This window comes from Podarcis pityusensis (genome assembly GCF_964106645.2).
Source record: "Podarcis pityusensis genome assembly, chromosome: 7".
Taxonomy (NCBI): Eukaryota; Metazoa; Chordata; class Lepidosauria; order Squamata; family Lacertidae; genus Podarcis; species Podarcis pityusensis.
This window is the reverse complement of record NC_138031.1, coordinates 41,221,906-41,245,561: the sequence shown is the minus strand read 5'-3', so window position 1 is coordinate 41,245,561 and position 23,656 is coordinate 41,221,906. Positions and strand designations below refer to the sequence as shown.

The window sequence follows — 23,656 nt, the reverse complement described above, 5'->3', positions numbered from 1 at the left end:
CCCTGCTATAGGATATGGTGGAAGCTCCCTATATCTGGTGCAACACCCAATATGCCACTGCTGTTGCTTATTCACTGGTACAACTCTCCAGATATGCTGGCTGAGCACTCCATCAGTACATCTGTTCCTGGAGCCACTGGAAGCCATATGAAATTGTTTCTGGCATATGGCGGCCCCCAAACCCAATCCTGAGCAGGCAAATACAAGTTATAAGCAATTGAGCAAGTGCTTCTGTTTTAGGGAAATAGGATTGTATGGGATTACTTGCATCCTTTAAAAAATCATTTCTGTTGGTATGCATGTTTTGATGGAGAGCAGTGCAAATGTGTAGTAAGGCTCTGCTGGTTTTACAGACCTGTAGAAGATGTACATCTGCTGTTAGGACATTCAGAAGGTCAACAATGTAGTCTTCTGTACTAAAGTACCCAGCAGTCTCTGTAAGGCTACAGTCCCCAACATGGTACATAGGAACACCATGTTGCCCTTGGCACCCACCAAGTCTCCCTTTCTTCCATTTTTTAAATGTTCCCCCTTTTTGGAGACTTGGTAGTTTTAGCTGTTCCTGTACTTATTTGGGGTTTGTGTTTTGCCTGTTTTAGGGGAGGTGGCTTCTGAGTATTGTCATTCTATGAAATGGGTATTTTGTGGTGCCCACAACAGTTTCTGAGATTTAAAAATATGCCCCTCGGGATCCCCTGCTTCTTAGGGACATATAGGAAGTAAAAGGAATCAGGAAGCAATGAGCTTGCCATGGAATTAAAGAAGAGTTCTAGATTGTGATACAGTAGCAAAAAATGCTAATGCTTTTCTAGGTTGTATGAACAGAAGTATAGTGTCCAGATCAAGGGAAGTAATAGTACCGCTCTATTATGCCTTGGCCAGACCATACCTGGAATACTGTCCAATTTTGGGCACCACAATTTAAGAGGGATGTTGACAAACTGGAATGTGTGCAGAGGTGGGCAACCAAGTTGATCAAGGGTCTGGAAACCAAGCTTTATGAGGAACAGTTAAAAGAGCTGGGTATGTTTAGCCTAGAAAAGAGGAAGCTGAGAAGATATATATATATATATATTTAAATAATATTTATTGAAAGTTTTTTAGAATTACAGAAAAAAACACAGCAGAAAAAGAAAAAAGAGAAAACAAAAAGAAAACAAACCACATCAAACAATGTAGATTCAAAAAACAAAAATACACCACAAACATATAAAAACAAATCCATCATTCTCTAATCCTCAACTTTCATTACCTTCTTTCTTTGACCTCCTCCTCCTCCCTTTTTTTGTATCCTAGTTATTAAATATCGCAGCAAATCCTTTCCATATTTCATAATATTCTGTCATTACATTCCCTTAATCTATTTTCATCTTATCTTATAGAAAACCTTAAAACTTAAAACTTAAATCTTATTTTTACCAACTTCTCATAACCATAACATTCTTACCTAATTCTTTAGACATTTTTGCTAGAGCCAAGTAATTTCGTTCCAACATTTTTCTAACATTCATCAATTTTATAAAACAATCCTAGTAATAAAAAGAAAGAAATAAAAACAATCCAATCTTCATCCAGCGTCCCTTCCTCCTGGTCCCGGGTTTTGTCAGTCCTCTTTATCTCATTGATCTAGCGCATTAACCTGGTAACCTTATATCCGAGGCCCTTAAGTCTCTTCCATGTCCCTTCCACAGCTCTTCTTCATATTGTCCTTTCACTCGTGGGAACTCCAGCTTGGTAATGTTTTTGACCCTTTTCAACAAATCAGCCCCTTTTCCAAAGTCCAGACTAAACTCCATGTGGTATTTAAAAACATGTTTCAGAATCCCTCTGTGCTGGTCCCGGGGGGAAGGTTACTGTTACCGTAGTCAAAGTTCAGTCCTAAGTCACTAGCCTGGAGATAGTCCACAAAGTGCGAGGTGAGGTCCGAAACAGGGAGCCGGGCGGGGACAGGAACACTCGAAGATCAGAAGCAGGTAGCCGGGCGGGGAACAGGAACACTGGAGGAACAGGACTGGATGCTGGCCAAAACAGCTCTTCAATGACGACGTTGCTCCCGCAACCTGGGACCGGGCTGACTGCCCTTTATCTTCTCTAAGGCCAGGGGCGGTCCCGGCCCCCAGGAGCCCCGCCTCTCCTGGCCTTAAGGCGAGCACTCCTCCTGGGAGAAACCAGTTCCCTTCGCCTCTCTGCCCTAAGCCTCTGCAGTTCAGGAGAGGCCGAAGGGTTACTGGGCCCCGGGGAAGGCTCACCTGTAGACACTGAGTCCTCAAGCACCTCTGGGGTTTCACCTGGTGCCTGCTCCTGAGGATCTGGCACAGGTGCAGGCTCCTCAGAATCTAGGCCTTGCCCCAGTTCAGCCGGCCCTGGAGGCGGGGACTCCTGTGCCGGCTGGGATTCCTCCGGTTCACTCTCAGAATCGGAATCCCAGGCCATCACACCATCCCCCCTCCCAGGCCCCCCCCTTAATCGAGGGTCTGGACCCGGCTTGCTGGGGTACGCCGCATGGAACTCTCGGAGGCAGGCAGGCGCGTGGACGTTGGCCGCTGGTTCCCAGGAACGGTCCTCCGGCCCATACCCCTTCCAGTCAATGAGATACTGCAGCTTTCCCCTGCGGTATCGGGAGTCCAGAATGCGTTCCACCTCGTACTCAGGCTCTCCCTGAACCAAAACTGGCTGCGGTCGGGGACGGTCCGGGTGGAACTCGTCGGGTGGGGCCACCGGACTCAGAAGGGACCTGTGGAATACCGGGTGAACCTTCAGGGTTGCGGGCAACTGGAGACGGAATGCCACAGGCGAGACCTGGTTCACGATAGGGAACGGGCCGGTGAAACGGGCGTCCAGCTTCCGCGAAGGTCGAGAAGGGTGGAGGTGGCGAGTGGAGAGCCATACTAGGTCACCGACGTGGAGTTCCGGCCCCACCTGGCGGTGGCGGTCGGCCTGGACCTTGTACGTCTCCTTGGCCTGGCGCAGCTGCTCCATCAACAGCTGTTGCTGGGACTGGAGCTCCTGAAGCCACTCTGTCACCGCAGGGACCGCAGATGCCGGCAGCACATCCGGAAACAACCGTGGATGAAAACCGTAACTGGCCTGGAACGGGGTCTGCTGGGTGGATGCATTCACTGCATTGTTGTAAGCGAACTCCGCCAATGCTAGGTGGTCGACCCAGTCATCCTGCTGGTAGCTGCAGTAGCACCGGAGGTACTGTTCCAGCACCGCGTTCGCCCGTTCCGTCTGGCCATCAGTCTGTGGGTGGTAGGCAGATGAGAGACAGACCTCTGTTCCGAGGGCCTGGTGCAAAGCACGCCAAAACCGGGACGTGAACTGAACGCCACGGTCGGACACCACACGCTCAGGTAGGCCATGCAGGCGGAAGACATGCTGAAGGTACAGCTGAGCGGTTTCCTTAGCTGAGGGTACGGATGGGCAGGGGGCACAGTGCACCATCTTCGTGAAATGGTCAGAGAAAACTAGAAGGCAGGTGCAGCCACGAGACGGGGGTAGCTCCACTACAAAGTCCAGAGAAACCGTGTGCCAAGGACGTGGTGGAACCGGCAACGGCTGAAGAAGGCCGGGGGGTCGCCCGGTAGGCCCCTTGGCCCGCCGGCAGACATCACAACCAGCGACGTAGCGAGCCACGTCAGCCTTCAGACGGGGCCACCAAAACTCACGGCTTACCAGATGGGTGGTCCGATACCGCCCAAAGTGCCCTGCTGCTGGAGCATCATGGGTCATCCGGAGAACCTCAGCCCGCAGCGGCCCTGGCGGGATGTACAGGCGCCCGTGGTGCAGCAGAAGGCCCTGATGCAGGACCAGCCCCGGGTACTGAGGGCATGACCCTTCGGCCAGTTCCTGGAGTCGTTCCTGGGCCCAAGCGTCGACCCGCTGCTGTTCCCGCACCCGAGCCTGCAGTGGCTCAGCCTCCTGGGTGGCCAGGAATGCAGCCGGTGGTAGGATCGTGGTGGGTACTGCCTGCTGTACCATGTCTGTGTTGTCTTCAGGTTTCCGGGACAGGGCATCCGCCTTCTGGTTTTGGGAGCTAGGGATGTAGCGGATCCGGAACTGGAACCGGGAAAAGAACAACGCCCACCGGATCTGCCTTTGGTTCAGCTTGCGGGTGGTCTGGAGGTACTCCAGGTTCCGGTGGTCGGTTCTCACCTCCACCGGGTGTCGTGCCCCCTCAAGATGGTGGCGCCAGACCTCAAAAGCCACCTTGATGGCCAGTAGTTCCCGCTCCCATACAGTATAGTTACGCTCCGCCGGCAGGAGCTGGCGGGAATAAAAGGCGCAGGGTAAGAGTGGCGCATCAGGTCCGTACTGCTGAGACAAGACGGCACCGAGAGCCGTACTGGAGGCGTCAGTCTCTACCACAAAGGGTCGAGAAGGATCCGCATGTTGCAAGATCGGCGCTCTCTGGAAACAGGCCTTCAACCCCTGAAACGCCTCCTCTGCCTCGCTGTCCCAGGAAAACGGCGTCTTGGGGCGCAGTAGCCGGGTCAATGGGGTAGTGCGACGAGCGTAACCCGCAATGAAGGTCCGGTAATAGTTGGCGAACCCCAGGAAACGCTGTAGGTCCTTGCGGTTCCGAGGTGCCGCCCATTCCCGAACCGCTGCCACCTTCCCAGGATCCATCTGCACCCCATCTGGAGAGAGTCGGTGACCCAGAAAATCCACTGTCTGCTGATGGAACTCGCACTTGCTGAGCTTCGCATACAGGCAGTGCTCCCGCAAGCGCTGCAGCACGGTCCGGACATGACCCTCGTGGCGAGCCGGGTCACGGGAGAAAATCAAAATGTCATCCAGGTACACCACCACGTACTTGTCCAGCAAGTCCTGGAACACGTGGTTGATGTACCGTTGGAACACAGCGGGCGCGTTGCACAATCCGAAGGGCATAACCAGGTATTCGAACTGCCCGTACCGGGTCCCAAATGCTGTCTTCCACTCATCCCCGGCTCGGATCCTAATTAAATTGTAGGCCCCCCGGAGGTCAAGCTTGGTGAACATCTGCGCCCCTTGCACCCGCTCCAGCAACTCCGAAATAAGGGGCAAGGGGTACCGGTCCGGGATGGTAATTTTGTTCAGGGCCCGGTAATCATGGCAAAGGCGAAGCTCCCCACATTTCTTCTTAACGAAGAGTACTGGCGCAGCGGTGGGTGAGGTAGAAGGCCTAATGAACCCACGCTCCAGGTTCTTGCGCAGGAAGTCCTGCAAAGCTTCGCGCTCTGGCTCTGTTAGAGAGTATAAGCGACTCACCGGCAGGGGCGCTCCGGGCTGGAGGTCTATGCCGCAGTCAAAAGACCGATGCGGCGGCAGCTGGTCTGCCCCCCGTTCCTCGAACATGTCTTGGTAGTCCCGGTACACGGCTGGGAGCGTGGGTGCTGCCTCCTCAGTGGGTGCGGCCGCTAGCATCTCGGACCGAGCATGGGGGCATGGGTCTGGGAAGTGCACAGTCCGATTAACCCAGTCAATCTGAACATTGTGAGCCTCCAACCAGTCCATTCCAAGCACCAGGGGGAACCGGGGCATGGAGGCAATGTCCAAAGTTCGCACCTCCCGGTGCTGCTGGAGACACAGGACCAAGGGCTGGGTCTCCCGAGTGACGGCACCCGAACGCAGGAGCCGTCCGTCGATTGCCTCCACCTGTACCGGTTCTGGCTTGTTCTGAAGTGGCACCTGATGATGAGCGGCAAAGGCAGCGTCCATATAGGAGCGGGTTGCCCCCGAATCTACCAGAGCGTGGGTAAGAATCCAGGGCCCACCTGGAGGGTAGAGACGCACTGGAACCATGAGATGTCGCAACTCCACTGGTGAGGGCCCCTCTTGCATGGTTTGGGACCCCACGTTGCTAGGGCCTTCGGCTACAGAGGTTGGTGGTTTTCCTGCGACTGGCATTTTCCTGGGACAGGAACGGGCGTAATGTCCACTCCCACCGCAGTAAAGACACAGGTTTCCCTCCCGACGCCGCGTCTTCTCCGAGGGGGAGAGGCGAGGTCGCACAGCCCCGAGCTGCGTTGGCTCGACTGGCAACTCGGCTGTGGGCGTGGACCTGTTGGGAAGGATGGGCGGTAGGAGCCGGGGGTGCTGGCGGTCCCGGGCCTGGCGACGGTCCTCCAACCGATCGTCTATCTGCAGGCTCCGCTGAATGAGGGCGTCCAGCGTGGTGGGACGCTCCATCATGGCCAACTGGTCCAGTATCTCGTCCGACAGTCCCTCCAGATACTGGTCCCGTAGTGCAGAGTCATTCCAAGACAAGTCTTGTGCCAACAGCCGAAATTCTGTGGCGTAGGCGGCGGCTGTGGACTTGTCCTGTCTCAACTGACGAATCGCCCGATTGGCTTGGCTCTCCTTCAGAGGGTTGCCAAACACAGTCTCTAAGTGGTTACAAAATCCCACATAGTCCGTTAACAAAGGAGAGTCTTGCCGGAGCAGTGGCAAAGCCCACTTGGCCGCCTGGTCCTTTAACAAACTGATCAGAAAGTGCACCTTGGTGCGGTCGTCAGGGAAGTTCCGGGCTCGCCCCTGAATATACAACTTGGCCTGGGCGAAGAACATGGGAAAACTGGCCAGGGTCCCATCAAATTTCTCTGGCCAAGCCACTGGGTACTTGCCTGGAGCTGGGGCGTCGGCCCCATGATCTGTAAAGGTTTCCAACCGTTGCTGAAGCGCCGCAACCACATCGCTTAACTGCTGAACGGTGTGGGTCAAGGCCTGGTTCTCCTGGGCCAATGCCACCAGCGCAGCTGCCTGGTCAACCATGGCCTCTGGCTGTTCCCGAACGCACCCCAACGAAGGGGGAGTGCGGGTGTGGCGGGAGCAAACTGTGCTGGTCCCGGGGGGAAGGTTACTGTTACCGTAGTCAAAGTTCAGTCCTAAGTCACTAGCCTGGAGATAGTCCACAAAGTGCGAGGTGAGGTCCGAAACAGGGAGCCGGGCGGGGACAGGAACACTCGAAGATCAGAAGCAGGTAGCCGGGCGGGGAACAGGAACACTGGAGGAACAGGACTGGATGCTGGCCAAAACAGCTCTTCAATGACGACGTTGCTCCCGCAACCTGGGACCGGGCTGACTGCCCTTTATCTTCTCTAAGGCCAGGGGCGGTCCCGGCCCCCAGGAGCCCCGCCTCTCCTGGCCTTAAGGCGAGCACTCCTCCTGGGAGAAACCAGTTCCCTTCGCCTCTCTGCCCTAAGCCTCTGCAGTTCAGGAGAGGCCGAAGGGTTACTGGGCCCCGGGGAAGGCTCACCTGTAGACACTGAGTCCTCAAGCACCTCTGGGGTTTCACCTGGTGCCTGCTCCTGAGGATCTGGCACAGGTGCAGGCTCCTCAGAATCTAGGCCTTGCCCCAGTTCAGCCGGCCCTGGAGGCGGGGACTCCTGTGCCGGCTGGGATTCCTCCGGTTCACTCTCAGAATCGGAATCCCAGGCCATCACACCCTCCAAGATTAAGAGCCCCCACAGCCCCAAACCTCTCACGGCCCATTGCCAGACTTGGAAAGTCCAAACATCCCTGCATAGGGGGGTCTATCCAACCCCCCATTTCCAAACCAGTCCAAACCTTATCTTTCCAAATCTGGCTTTTTCCAAGTTCATTTGTCAAATCCAAAGGCTCATGTTCCTGCAGGGCCACAGCTCCCTCCATCTCTGGCGCCCAAGATTCAGCAACATCCTCTTCTCTCATCTGTTCTGTCAGGGCACACTCCTGATTTAATTCCTGGGTGGGCTCCATATAGTTTCCCAGTGCCTGTTCAAAAATTCTGACCGCATTAGTCATCAAATCCGTATTCTCATTTAACTGTTCCAGTAGGGCATTTGTTTTACAGAGAGCACACAACAGAGCTTCTGAATACATTGTCCTGCAAGGTCACAAGTCTGTTCCCAAGATTGTAATCTGTAACAGCTGCAAGCTCCCTGGAATTAGTTACAGTTTTACAGTCTCCCTCTAGGGGGAAAACTTCTATTTGTTCTTTCTTTTAAAGACGAATCTAGCAACAAAGTTTCCTTTTTGAGATATTTTGTCAATATTTGTTCCTTTAAAATGCGAAAGGGAACAGTGGAATCTCTATGTTTCTCTTCTTTTAGCTATCTGTCAAAAGCGTTTGTCTCTGGTCAATGAGCTTCAAACGTCAGCCCTGACACCCCGCTCCAGGATCAGGACGGTGGAAAGTTACTTTACTTTAAACTCACTTCTGCAGGTTTAAACAGTCCGAAAAAGATCCCCCTTCTTCTCCTGCTTCCGAAGGGGGGTTCAACAATTTTAAATGATGAAAGTTAATCTTTTAGCGATTTTCTAAGCTCTAGTTTACGTTGTCTTTGCTTTATTCTGTCTACAAAGAAACGGAAGGCTGACTTCCTGTTTAGACCTTCCCGTTTCAGTGCCAAATTGAAGTAAATTTTTAAGTCCAATTCCTTTCTGCTCGCAAGTCCTTATTTAAAGTCCAATTGTCCAAAATTTAAGTACTCATGAGTGATTATTTTAGAAGCCAAATTGTCCCAGGAAAAAGGCAGCGCTCTCCGGCAACGGCTATGCGGCTTCGCTTCACGGAAAAAGCAGTTGACTCTCAGCACCGCGCCACTTCCCCCTCTTCGCTTCGGAGCCCGTTAGTGGGTTCCTTTGCGGGTTGGGGGGGCGCTAAGGGTGCCTGCCGAGTTCCATGGTCACAGGCTTCATCCGCCTGTGATTTTTGAAAGGGTCCCCGCTTCGCCATAGCGGAAAAGACCCGTTTTGCGCGGAGCTAGTCCCTCCAGATCAGAGGGAGTCCGCCATTGCCGATGGCGCCACCCCGGAAGTCGAAGCTGAGAAGATATATGATAGCCATCTTCAATTATCTCAAAGGCTGTCACATGGAAGAGGGAACAAGCATTGTAGGGTAGGACTCGAACCAATTGGCTTCAAGTTATAATAAAGGAGATTCTGACTAAACATATGGAGAAAATTCTGACAGTAAGAATTGTTTGACAGCAGAATATTCTCTCTCAAGAGGTTGTGGACTCTCCTTGCTTGGAGGTTTTTAAGCAGAGGTTATATGGCCATCTGTCATGAATATTTTAGTTGAGATTCCTGCATTGCAGGGGGTGGTCCTTGGGATCCTGTCCAACTCTACAATCCTATGATTCTATGAAATTAAAGAACTACAACAGGAATAAAATTGATTAAAACAACTCAATGTCTGAAAAGATTTCCTTGATAGAGAAACCTCAAGGATATATACAGCATGACAAGTTCTTTGGGAGGCACTGGCAAAACTTAGAATTTCAAGGGAAAACATGCTGTTGATTCTTAAATAATAACTGGCACATCCAACAAAGGTAGAAGACAGCATCAGATAAAATAAAGAATCTGGCATGAGGTCCTTGGCTATGAACCATAAGCTATTACAAGTACAACCTGCATTTTCTACATCTAATTTCTGCTTCTTTGAGTTGTTGTATCACACCTCTTTTAACAGAGTGGCTGCTGCATGTCAACTAAAATGGCAAAATTAACAGAACATATTGTTTCTTTCCTCTTCAATGCAGGTTAAGAACTTACTGGACATGAGTGTGTTGGCCTTCGTTCCAGCCATTTTCCTTGGAATACTTGGAGGACTTTTAGGAGCTCTTTTTGTTTTTCTGAATATAAGAATTAATAGATTACGCATGTGGTTCTTCAACACAATTCCAAAAACATCCCTCAGAAAAACAGCTAAGCTCCTAGAATCTGTGCTGGTTCTTGTAAGTACTTAATGGTGTTTTGCCAAGTGTTCCAAAGTTACAACTGTGCTAGCTAGAATTAAGACCTAAGTCTGAAAACATAAAGGTTACTAGAACAATGGAAGGTGCTAAGTTGCCACATAGAACTGGCAGAATAACAGCAGATACTCAGAGGCCCTGAATCTATCTCCTACCAATATTTTCCAGTCTTTCTGAATTATGCAGAAGTCTAGTCATTAACAATCAGGTTAGGATTGTAATTTACAACAGTTATTGTTGATATTGCTACATAATACATTGTTTGGGAATATATCCATAATTCATAAATTTATGTTCAGCTGTTCAGACATATTTTGATCTTATCACATGCATACAAATTTAAACAGAGACTTTGGGGTTAGGGACCCACATATATGGAAATAAAACAGATAGGAAACAAGGTAACTCTGAGTACCTTCCTGCTAAGAAGCTGCTGATCTCTAGGCTATGAAATGAGAGGTCCTTCCATGCAATAAATAAAAGATTATTTCTTCACTGTATTTTTTTATAACAACTAGCTTAATTAACTATTGGAACATTATTATTATTAGTAGTAGTAGTAGCATTTATTTAATTTCTATACTGTCTTTCATTTAAAGATCACAGGCCGGTTTACAATATAAAAATGCAACAATACACACCATAACAACAAACAAAAAACAATAACATGGAAAGATTACTTCAAAAAGTTTAAAACAAAACAACAGAGCTTGCATTAGAATTTTGCTTAAGAATGGAGATTGGCAAATGCAGTTGATGCATGAATAAGGATTCTGAGTGCAGGGATCTTTGAAGCATTGGTTCATGGGATTCCACGTCAGCATCTATGCTTCTTGGCCTGACTTTAATAATTTCTTTTGTAATTAAGGAATTTCCCCTTATTGTTCTTCAATACACTCACACATTTCTCCTCTGACTGACTGCTCTCACCACCATGTGAAAACTCAGTAGGTCACACATGGTAAATATTACTGGCAAAATGAGTGTTTATAGAATAGGCAAGTCCTTGCATAATGAGCAACATTGTCTATTGTTTGGATGCACTTGAAAAATATGGGTCAAGGCACAAAAAAAGCATTTGGGTAGAGTTCTTGCACACAGATCAAACCCACCATACTCACCTACCCTCCTTAACTTCCTCATAGTTCCTTCCCTAGCCAAGCAGCAAGAGAAAGTGGGCAGACATCATGCACCTGTTAATTCTCCTGTGCGATATACTTAAAACATAGAACACTTATTACAGGTACCTATTGCCTACTGCAGGAAGGTGGGAGAGTGGGCAGTGGGTCCAGTGAACTGCCTCTTGCTTTGGAGTAATGTGGCTTCAGTCCCTGCCTGCTTTAGCAACAGAAGAAAAGCAGTAATAGCATGCTCCCCTGTCCTTCACTGACTTGTCTCCACCTCCAGGATGTGGTGAGTTTAGCCCTTGCTGCCTTAATGAATAGAAGGCAGGACCACAACAATCATGGCTAGCTCGATCGAGGATTCTGCACAGCGTTAGGGCTCGCCCACACTTCCGCTTGTCTTATACCTAGAAAGCAAAGGTCTGAGAGGTTATCTGCTTGTCCTGTGCTTTTAAAGTACAAGTTCAAGTAGCTTTTCATCTGTTCCATTGCTTACCCTGGGAAAACCTTCTGTTTACTACTGAATCAGAACCAACATCAATCTGCAGACAAACTGACATTTTTTTCTGATTAGCGGTAAACAAGTAGGAATGCTAGATATCTTGAAGAAATGTTCCAGTAACTAACGGAAGACAATTCCAATCCTAAAACCAGTACAAAAGAAGTCAGAATTCTAGTCATGGATTGCTGGATTGTGAACTTTGATATTAGACCTTTCAAGAGCTTAAATACACCTTTCTTATATGAACGTGAACTTGAGTGGGTGTGTATAAGGGTAAATTTGTTTATTTTATATTCAACATTTCTCTCTTACGTATTTTTAAAAACATGTATAGGTTTTGACCATTACTGCAACGGTCTACTTGCCATATTTCTTTCACTGTACTCCAGTCAAGAACCTGCCAGAATTTGAACCATCTACTAAGCCAGAGAAGTAAGTAGTGAAAAGAGAAATGCAGGCATCTTTATAAGTGCCACTGGCTTCTTCATTTTCAGAATTGGTCCCTTCATGAAGCTTAAGTGCAACTTCATAAGTTGTTGGTGCCAGACCAACAATTTGCTTGAATATGGGAGCCCAGGAAATGAAACGTTTCCATCCACCCATTCCATCCATCCATCCACTCACCCATCCACCCACCCATCCATCCCAACCTTCCTATCCATCCTATTCTGATGTTTCTATTTAAGAAACCTTTCAGAATGATGTCATGGAATCATAGAAACAGTTGGTTGTAAGGAAATCACAGAAATAATCCACTTGGGTAATTCTCAAATGATGCATCTAAAGTAAATTTCAATAACACAGTACCTGTGGGTACTAGTGTGTCCACCCCTCTTTATATGGCACGTATGAAAGGTTTCAGTAAATGCTTCCTCACAAATCAGTGCATGAGATATTGTTAGCTCTTCCTCCTCAATTCCTGTTTGCACTATCTTAGCCTCTCCTACACCTCTCCTATAGCAGCCATTTTGTGTTATGCCACACCCCTACAGCAGCCATTGTGCGACCCCCACTGGTTAGCACAGCACTTTATTAAAATTCCATATGTGCCCCCTGGCCCCAAAAGATAAGTGACCTCGCATCTAGAGTTATCAGTGGGCTAGAGGCTCTTTTGTGACCGGATTGCTCCCCATTATACACATTGCAACACAAGGGCTTAAAAAGGAGAGCTGTCTTCTGAATAAAGAGATGGAGGCTAACTGCTTAAGTACAGAACATATGCACGATGTCAATCATATAAACACAAAGCTAACTCCTCTTCCTAAACTAAGTTTAGTTCCAAATTTAAAGATATAGAAGTGAAACAGTTTACCAAATCATTGAATACTTTAAAAAGAACCAAACAAGGACTATTTAAGGACTGTTAACTGACATCTCAGTTTTGAGTTGGAAAGATCTACGATTTCTGATGGCTACTTAACGATCGGAAAATAGTTTTTCTCCCTCTGCTGCTTGATTCTCCAGACTGCCCTCAGAGAGAGACTGCCTTTGGAGCTGAGTAGCATTAGAGAGAGCCACCTGGTGGACAGAGTATATTACTACAACTTGGATTTCCTTTTCTTTTCTGTGTATTTCTTCTGCTTTACACATGTTCTTGGTCTTCTTCCAGCTTAAATTGTAGGGTCTATTAAGGTGTGAACTTTCACTCTCCAATTGTAATTTAAAAGATCTTTCTAAGAACTCTCTAAGAGTACCTTCCCCACTGCTTTTGTGAGAACTTAAGAATTTCAAGACACCTCCAAAGAAGGTCTACTGTAAAAGGAACTAAGTTGATCCACGTGGACTATTTAAGGACTGTTAACTGACATCTCAGTTTTGAGCTGGAAAGATCTACGATTTCTGATGGCTACTTAACGATCGGAAAATAGTTTTTCTCCCTCTGCTGCCTGACTCTCCAGACTGCCCTCAGAGAGAGACTGCCTTTGGAGCTGAGTAGCATTAGAGAGAGCCACCTGGTGGACAGAGTATATTACTACAACTTGGATTTCCTTTTCTTTTCTGTGTATTTCTTCTGCTTTACACATGTTCTTGGTCTTCTTCCAGCTTTAATTGTAGGGTCTATTAAGGTGTGAACTTTCACTCTCCAATTGTAATTTAAAAGATCTTTCTAAGAACTCTCTAAGAGTACCTTCCCCACTGCTTTTGTGAGAACTTAAGAATTTCAAGACACCTCCAAAGAAGGTCTACTGCAAAAGGAACTAAGTTGATCCACGTGGACTATTTAAGGACTGTTAAAATACTGTGGGTCGGGGCCAGAAGGGCCAAACGGGTATTGCTCAACGGGTGTTAGAAACTAAGATCCTCTATTTTACTGAGTATCTGTTGTACCTAATCAAGTAAGAATGTCAAACATGGGAAAAAGACCAGAAGGGGGAACACCAGTGGATAGAAAGGGATCCAAACAAGAAGCAGACTTTAGAGCAGATATTTTAAGAATGTTTGCGGAGATAAAACAAAGTGAGAAAAATTTAGAGCTCAAATTAGAACAAGTAGACAATAGAATTGGGAAAATGGACAAAAAGATAGATGAAACAGTTAACGAATTGAAGGGTCAACTGAAAGAGGTATTTAGGAGGACACAGGCAGTGGAGGAAGGTCTGAAAAAGACAAGATCAGAAATGAAAGATGTGAGACGAGAGGAGGATAAGATAAAAGCTGAGATTTTGGAGTTGAACAAAAACCAAGAGGAAATGAAAGACTTAATTGCTATGAATGAACTAAGACAGAGGGAAGTTAATTTAAGATTAAGAGCCGTGCCAGAATTACAAGGTGAAAATATAAAAGAGAAATTAATAACAGAATTAGCCCTCTGGTTGGAGATTCCAATAGAAGAGATGGCAAACGCAGTACAATCTGCATTTAGACTGAAAGCCAAATCAGCCAGAAATAAAAAATTTGTAGGAGATTGTTTAGTTACATTTAAAGAAAGGGAAATGAGGAATATGATTCTCCAAAAAAACAGAGGGAAAAGGCTGAATATTGATGGAAATTACGTAATAATTTTCAAAGACATCCCAGTTAGGCTGCTAAAACGCAGAGACTCATATAAAGAACTGGTACAGACTCTGAAAAGGAATAATATTGAGTTTAAATGGGAGTTCCCTGAAGGAATTTCCTTCACTTACAAGAGTAAGAGGCAAAAATTGACAAGTCCAGAAGAAACCGGTAAATTTTTAAGAAAATATAAAGAACTGAAAATACAAAAAGAAGAAGATAAAAGTGAGGAGGCAGAAGGAAGGAAAGACTCAGAAGAAGAAACAGAGAGGACAGAGGGAGAGGAAGAGGAAGAGGAGGAGGGGGGAGCGGAAAGAGTTTAAAGAGAGATAGCAGTTTCTTGCAAAGGTAAACTACCATGGTGTTAAAAGTTTGGAGCTGGAATGTTAATGGGATGAATGATAAGAAAAAGAGGAATAAAATCGAGTACATCTTAAAGAAAGAATGTTTAGATATTATCTGCTTACAGGAGACCCACATAGCAAGGAAGCATAAAAGAGTTTTGATTAATAAAAGATTAGGAAATGAATTTGTATCGTCAGACCAAAGTAAAAAAAGGGGGGTGGTTATTTATATCAAAAAACAAATTGAAGCACAGCAAATTTTCAAAGATGAAGAAGGGAGGGTAGTAGCGGTTCAAATTAATTGGCAAGGAGAAAACCTAATAATAGTGGGGATATACGCACCTAATGATAACAAATCGGAGTTTTATAGGATGTTAGAGGGAAAGCTATTTGAATACGTCGATCAGAAAATAATACTATTGGGAGATATGAATGGTGTGGTGTCGTTAGAGATGGACAGGTTAAGGGATGGAATGGGCAAAGAAGGAAAGCTACCCAGAACCTTCTTCTCATTGGTTCAGAACTGTAATTTGGTGGATATTTGGAGATTTAAATACCCTCTGGAAAAACAATATACTTTCTACTCAGAACCCAATGACTCATCCTCGAGATTAGATCAGATATGGACCTCGGCAGAACTAGTACCAAGATCTATACGGGTGGGGATCCAGGCCAAAACGATTTCGGATCATAACCCAGTAAAAATGGAACTGAAAGGGCTGGAAGAAAGATCATACAGATGGAAAATGAAAGATTACTTGTTAGATGATTTAGAGATAGTAGAGAAAGCTCAGAAAAGGTTAAAGGAATACTTCGAGGATAACTTAGGTAATGATACAAAACCAAAGGTGGTGTGGGATGCAGGTAAGGCGGTGATGAGGGGTTTCTTCATTCAACAGAGTGCAATTAAGAATAAAAAAAGAGAAAAAGGGAAAAATGAAATTCTACAGCAAATAATGGACAACGAACAAAAATTAACTAAAAACCCCAAAAATAAGAGAATAAAAGAGAATATTAAAGTTTTACAATCTCAGTTTGCAATGTTGATAAATAGGGAAATAGAATGGAAAGTCAAAAAATTAAGACAGAGAAGCTTCGAATATGCTAATAAATCAGGAAAGCTATTAGCTTGGCAGCTTAAAAAAAGGAAGGAACAGAACACAATAAATAAAATCAAGGTGGAGGGAGAAGAGATAAATAATCCCAAGGAAATAAGGAAGGCCTTTTTGGATTTCTACAGAGGACTTTTTAAAAACAGTGAAAGGAATAATCTGAGAAAAATAGAAAGATTTCTAAAATGTAAGAATATAAAAAAGATTTCCACAGTGGAGAAAGGAAAATTGAGTGCCCTAATTGAGGTAGAAGAAATCAAAGAAGCAATAAAGGAATTAAAAAAAGGGAAAGCCCCAGGTCCAGATGGGTTTACTGGTAGCTATTATAAAGAAATGGAGTCAGTCTTGCTGACTCCATTGCAAGAAGTAATGAATAATATCCTTAAAGAAAGAGAAATACCAGAGACATGGAAGGAGGCACTAATCACACTAATCCCCAAACAGGATTCAGATTTACAACAGATTAAAAACTATAGACCGATCTCCCTATTAAACATAGATTACAAGATTTTTGCGGGAATTCTGGCAAGGAGACTAAAAAATATATTGGTAGAAAGTATACACAAAGATCAAGCGGGCTTTTTGCCAGGTAGGCAAATGAAGGACAACATAAGAAACATAGTAAATATTATAGAATATTTATCTGACAGGTGTGATAAACAAGGTTTGTTGTTGTTCGTGGATGCAGAGAAAGCATTCGATAACATAATCTGGGATTTCCTGCTGAAACAATTGGAATATATGGAGGTTGGCACTGAATTCTATAACGGGGTAAAGGCAATCTACACGGAACAAAAGGCAAAACTGATAATAAATAATGTGGAGACAGCAGAAATAAGAATAGCAAAAGGAACAAGACAGGGATGTCCACTGTCCCCATTGTTATTTATAATGGTGTTAGAAGTCCTCCTAAATTCAATAAGAGAAAATAAGGGGATAAAAGGAGTAACAGTTGGGCAGAACGAATACAAAATTAAGGCATTCGCAGACGATCTGGTTGTAACAATGGAGGATCCAATAGATTCAATAAAAGAGGTACTCGAAGAATTTGACCAATTCGGAAAAGTGGCTGGCTTCAAATTAAATAAAAGGAAAACAAAAATTATAGTAAAGAATATGAATACAGATAAAACTGAAGAATTACAAAGAGAAACGGAAATAGAGGTGGCCAGAAAGGTGAAATATTTAGGAATATGGGTAACGCCAAAAAACATAGACTTATTCAAAAATAATTACGAGACAGTATGGAAAGGAGTTAAGAAAGATATTGAAACATGGGGCAAGCTAAAACTGTCATTTTGGGGCAGAATAGCCACAATCAAGATGTGTGTGCTTCCAAAAGTGTTGTTTTTGTTTCAGAACATTCCTGTAATTAAGGGTATAAAGATATTTAAAGACTGGCAGAGGGTGATCTCAAAATTCGTCTGGCAGGGCAAGAAACCAAGAATAAAATTTAAACTGTTGACAGATGTGAAGGAAAGGGGGGGCTTTGCCCTGCCAGATTTGAAATTGTACTATGAGGCGTCATGCCTATGCTGGGTCAAAACATGGATAAAACTGGAAGATAAGGAAGTGCTAGACCTAGAGGGATTTAACAACAGATTTGGGTGGCACGCCTATCTATGGCATGGGAGGAGAAAAGTACACAGGGGCTTCGAAAATCATATTTTCAGAGGTCCACTGATTGAGGTATGGGAGAGGAACAGAGATATGTTAGAACCTAAAACACCCCATTGGCTATCGCCACTAGAAGTCATGAGCGTTAAAAAGATTAACATGAGGGACAATTGGGCTACCTATGAACAACTGTTAATGAAAGAAGAAGGAAAGTGGAAAATGAAGCCGTACGAACAGGTCAAAGAGAAAGTCTATGATTGGCTGCACTATTTCCAGATAAACGGAATGTTCAGGAAAGATATTAAAGACAAAGGATATGCTGATAAAGATTCTAGATTCCAGATTGAGATATTGAATAACAACTATAAAATTTTGTCTAAAATGTATAATCAGTTATTGGAATGGAATTTAATAGACGAGGAAGTAAAGTCGGTAATGATATATTGGGCTAGAGATATCGGTCATAATATATATTTTGAAGAATGGGAGAAACTTTGGAAAAAACATCTCAAGTTTACAGCTTGCGTGACACTAAAGGAGAATTTAATGAAAATGTTTTACCGATGGTATATGACTCCTGCAAAATTAGCCAAAATGTATGGAACTTGTAATAAATGCTGGAAGTGCAAGGAAAGGGAGGGGACCTTCTACCATATGTGGTGGGAATGCCAAAAGGTTAAAGGGTTCTGGGAGAGTGTATATAACGAAATGAAGAAAATTCTAAGATATACTTTTGTTAAAAAACCCGAGGCTTTTCTGTTGGGATTGGTAGGAAGGGAGATAAAAAAGAAAGATCACAAGCTGTTCCAGTATGCAACAACGGCAGCAAGAGTCTTATTAGCTCAAAATTGGAAATCAGAGGGCCTACCGACAATTGAGGAATGGAGAGCAAAACTATTAGATTATGCGGAAATGGATAAGATGACAGGGAAAATTAGATATTCAAAAGACCAGAGGTTCATTAAGGATTGGGAAAGTTTTACGAAATATCTGGAAAATTTAAGTGATGGACAGATAACACTAGTGGGCTTTAAAGGAGCTCTGTAAAAAGAAAAGAGTATTGTCTAAAGAGAAATGGAAGAACTAGAATGATTAATGGCATTACAAATTAAGAAATGCGAACTTTTATAAAAGATTATTACGGATGATTTGTGGAAAGGTTGAAGGAAGCCATACTTAAAAACCTGTGAAAATGAGAATCGAACTTTTATATTTTGTTTTTGTATTTTGCATTATGCAAATTAATAAAAATTATGCATTTAAAAAGAACCAAACAAGCACCAATCCTAGAGTTATTCAATGGATAATAAATATTTTGGAGAGATATTGAGGACTTCAGATACTCACACATGTGTTGAAAGAACATGTGAGGGGGAGTTGTGGGTCCACATGGGCTAGTCCCACCCCTAACTGGTCTTTGCTGGATGGTGAACTTTGATATTAGATCTTTCAATGACTTAAATACACCTTTCTTATATTTAGTTGGTTTGTTATGGGGCTCTACATGTGTACTTTCCCTTTATGAAAGGGAGAATACAGATTGGGTGAGGATTATGAAAGGGAGAATACAGATTGGGTGAGGATTATGAAAGGGAGAATACAGATTGGGTGCATATAGTGTTCTATGCACTTACATGCTCCTCTGTTGCATTTGGAGCTGGGAGGAAGATATGTCTATCGAGGATGGTGATGAGTGGCCCAGTCTGCTTGCTCAGCCTCACTTGTTATTCAATACATGTAGTATGTCTGAACCCCCTTTTGCAGTATGTATTCTACTCATGAATACAATGTTGTTTCTTTTATTTTTGATTTTTCAAGTATAAGCCAGCCTACGTGGCACATTTCAGAATATAACTGTGCCCTGGGAACAATCCAGACTGGACCAGATGGAGCGAACTATTCCAACCGATCCTTTAATGAAGGTATGCAGGAGGGTGGGTGGGGAGTAGAACTAGGAATAGGAATGACCAACATTCATGTAACTGCATTTCTCCAACTATGCTGTTTCTCTCCAGAACACAATTTGACCAAAGTCTTTGATTTCACTGTTACTTGGGGTTGAATAACAAACTAGAAACAAGGAGATCAGATGCTTCTTAACCGTGTTATGCTCTTCTACACTTTTCTAGAGACTTTGGTAGCTCAGCCTTATTTAGGACTTTGGTCACAGGACATGATAGCTTAGGTGGATAGGCAGCAATACTAAAAGGACTTGCCTTGCCTATCTGCCCAATGAATCTTGAGTTGGAAGATGTCGCATAACAAACAGCAACCACAGTCACAATGATCCATCAGCATCAGTGTCCTTGGTGCTCTGTAGAGTTTAACAAGCAAAAGCAAATCTAGACAGGCCTCCTCCACATCATCCTTCTAATCTATAATAGACAATGGAAAAAACAGAAGGTGGCATGGAAGTAGAGAGGGGAAGGGAAGGTAGCAAGGGATGGATCTGAACAACTTACATGTCCTTAATTGTGGTTTACAATTGCCAATTGAGACTGAACAGTTAAGCCATTGGTTTTGTGAAAGAAGTAATTTTGAGGCCTGTGCAGATGCAACTGTACACAGAAGCCTGTTTGATAAACTATCTGGACATTAGAGCCCTTCTGTTTGTTCTTTCTCTCACCTCCCACCTTTCCAATCTCATTTAAAGCTGCTGCTCTCTTGGCTGAGAATGGGATGAGAGGAATCACGTACTTATTCAGACGTGGAACTCACGAGGAATTTGGATATGCTTCTCTTTTTACGGCACTTGTATTCTACTTCTTGCTTTCCTGCTTGACAGCAGGCTCTGCCATTGCAAGTGGTTTGGTTATACCTATGCTGTAAGTATTGCATTCATTTTATGCTACTATAGGATGCAGGTATCTCTATGGAAATCCACAATATGGTGAAAGTCACTCAGTACATTCCACTTACACCACACATTTTCAACATTGCAACTGCCTACATGTAAACCAAAGAGGTTAGTTATTTACTACATATGGTGGTGGGTAAAAATAGTCATGTATACCATCCACCTCTTATTCTGGACAAAATAGACTTGCATTTATGTCTCATATAAGAAAAGTGGGTCAGCTGCCTTCAGAAAAATGCTTAACAAGTGGCTGAAAAGAGCAGGCAGATCTAATGATTTATCAGAGCCTTTCTGTCTTTGCATCTCAGGTTGGTTGGGCACCTCTAGGCTGGTACTTTCTTGCAGGTGTGTTGTGAAATGTATTATTGGCACAGTAATAGCACATTAGTGGTGGATTTATTCTGCTTTATTATTTCTGCAATGCTTCCCCAATGTTATCACGTTATGGTTGTCTAGTGGGACTATGGTACAACAAAAGCAGGACACCTCCACCCCTCAGAACATCTGTAGTATGTAAAGCAATGGCAAGTTACAGGATGTGCACTGATTGGAAATGAAGCAGTGTGACCACCCCAAAACTTTGGCAGGTGTAAATAGTATTGAAAGTGGGAATGATAGCAGCATGACCACAAATCACCGTGCCTGTGCAATAAAAAGGATGCCTGGAGATATTATTTTGAGTTTGTTTGAGATATATCTGACACTCTATTGCCAAAACTTAGCTTTTCTTTTCAGGTGATTTTTAAAAAAATCAATATGCAGCTTCTACTTATATGTCATGCAGTAATCAGAGACCTTTCCTCAAGATGCTGCTCCTGTTTATGGGGGAAAAATCACAAACATTTCAATTTCAAATGCTGTGGGGTATGTGGCTGTGTGTATGTCAGAGGCATCTGTTGACTAATGCTTGGGACATCACTAGAGATTAGCAACACACAGCTCCTACCAAACCATTATGAGAACTTTTATGAGAACTTGTATCCAATGTAGCATGAAGTCACTTGTTTGGCAAGTGCAAGGAATTATCATTGCAAAGTGAAATTTCCACCATTCTTCTCTCCCTGGGCACTCCCTAAATCTGCTCTGGAGATTCCTCCAACCTCTCCTTCTCAGAGAAGAGTTTCATCTCACCAGGGTAAATTTTTGCACTCATGGAATGAGTGCATTGGATGCCACCTTTAAAGTTCAATTAAAATAATTGATTTGATGTCTAAGAGTGTTGAATGCTGCTCTGCTGTTCCACATCAGTGTTGGAGGGCACATATTGTCTTTTAACAGGAAATGTGGAAAACACCAGACTATCACCTCCCACTGAAGCAGGGGTTCTTTTTTTATTTAGTTCATTGAAGGCTTCATGCTTCCCTCTCCTGTGCTACTTGCCTGTGATTTTATCTAACATCACTGGCAAGCAAGCAAGCAAGCAAGCAAGCAAGCAAGCAAGCAAGCAAGCAAGCCAGCCAATTTCTCAGAGCATAGCTGGCCCACCCTTTCAGCAAGACAATCCCCTTCTATAATTCAGAGACAGGTTGTCATGCTATAGTGCCAGATCTCTGCTAGCACAGTTACCAAGAGAAAATGAAAACCATTTATCTGCCCAGACAAGTGTCTTTACTGTCTTCTTTTCCTTTGCAGGTACACAGGTGCATTATATGGCAGGATAGTTGGCTTGATACTGGTTTCCATTTTGGGGGTTCAGACTGATGAACACAGTGCATGGATTGATCCAGGGTTGTTTGCCGCAGTTGGAGCTGCTTCTTTCTTCAGTGGTGTTTCAAGGCTAACCATCTCCCTAACAGTTATAATGGTATGCAATAAACTAACTTCTATGCTGTTTCGCCATTGGCCGCCATGATGTTACCAAATGCCTCAAAAGCATATTTGGTATTTTGGTCTCTGAGTAGTAGACTGGCAGTGTGGAGGAGCACAGTGGAAATTAGCAGCAGTTTGCCCTGCTTCAGAAAGCTCTGTGGTAGAAAAACTGGAGCCCTGCCAGAATCCTTGGAGCACGTGGGCAGAGGTTCGTTGTCCTTTTCACATGGTCAGCAACTGAGTAAGGTGAAGAATGAGGAGGTTGCTCTGTACATCTTTACAGGCAAGCATGTAGGACCCCCTTCCCCTGGGCTGGTGATGTGGAGCCCTGATTGTGTTAGTAAAATGTGATATCTGAAAAGCAAAACAAAACCAACAAATCCCTGTCTGAACATTTTCTAGTCTCTGTGTTGAAAGCTGTGTCCAGCATTATTGACTTTTAATAATAAAAAGGTCAGAAACAGTACAGCTACCACAGAAAAGCTGTAACTCAGAGTACGCAGAAATCATGGCACCATTAAGAAAATTAAAAAAGCTGAAGGGTCTGCAGTAATGTTGGCTACTCTTCAATATTCCTTTTTGAGATGAAAAAAGGACTTGGACGTGACAATGCAAAAACATAGTTAAAAGGTGGTGACCTTGAATTGTAAAGTGCATACATTTTTCCGATACCGTTTGATAGGTTCCAAAATAATTTTGGAATGTTTGCTTTGGCTGTCTATGCAGTCTTCCATTTGGAAAGAGTTATATGGTGGTGATGAACAGGTTAGTAAAATGCTTTTTAAAAAGAAATACCAGACCCCACAGGCTTTTGCCCACTTCTTCGTTCTTGGCTGCTTCCCTTTTCCATGTTGATACTCAGCTCTCTGCCTTTCCTTTTTGCTGAAAGTACTAGGTCTGATGGTAACATTTCCACATGCTCCTATTCCAGTATGGAGAAAAGTCCACTTCATCCAAGTTAAATAACTGTGCTTAAGCCCATGCAACTCTATATGAGGCTTAAGACTGTTTGTTTAAGTATTCTATAATATCCTAATTAATTAAATTAGCTATTGCTTGATGGCCAAAAGGGCTTCTCAGTGGTTTACACTTTATAAAATCAATGTAAAAAAATATAGCCATACATAATTAAAGTACACAATAAAACACTTCTATCAAAATATTAAAATAAGCACCCACAATTAAAATGCAGAACAAAACAAGCTCATTAAAACAGCATAAAAATTAAAAAAAGCAATTAAAACAATTAAACAGGAGGTTCAAGCCAGGAAATTAGGGGAATGCTTGTTTAAGCAGCTGTGACTTCAAGAACCAGCAGAATGCCAATACAGACAGGTTAAAATATTTTATGTTGAGGGACAAGCTTCAGTTAAGTACATTTGTATTTGCAGATGCAACTATATGGAGACATGCTTTACAAACAGATTATTCAGCTATTGCAAATGGCATGCAATATGCAGTGTGGCAGGAAATAAAATGAATGAGATCAAGGGCACTTCCAGACTATCACTATTTTGGGGTGGGATTCATACACATACTGGCAAATTCAGTATGCACAATTATAGTTGATTA

At 44.1% G+C, this 23,656-nt stretch overlaps 1 protein-coding gene across 1 annotated transcript in view; it reads left to right on the top strand.

The window, feature by feature from the left end:
• The window catches only part of LOC308481459 (chloride channel protein C-like), an 86,948-nt gene that overhangs the window by 20,020 nt on the left and 43,272 nt on the right, over window positions 1-23,656 (top strand). Inside the window, exons 7-11 of the mRNA XM_081013839.1 lie at window positions 9,513-9,707; window positions 11,686-11,783; window positions 19,237-19,340; window positions 20,072-20,243; window positions 21,908-22,079. Coding sequence (XP_080869965.1) covers window positions 9,513-9,707; window positions 11,686-11,783; window positions 19,237-19,340; window positions 20,072-20,243; window positions 21,908-22,079 — 741 coding nt within the window. The remainder of the gene's footprint in view (window positions 1-9,512; window positions 9,708-11,685; window positions 11,784-19,236; window positions 19,341-20,071; window positions 20,244-21,907; window positions 22,080-23,656) is intronic.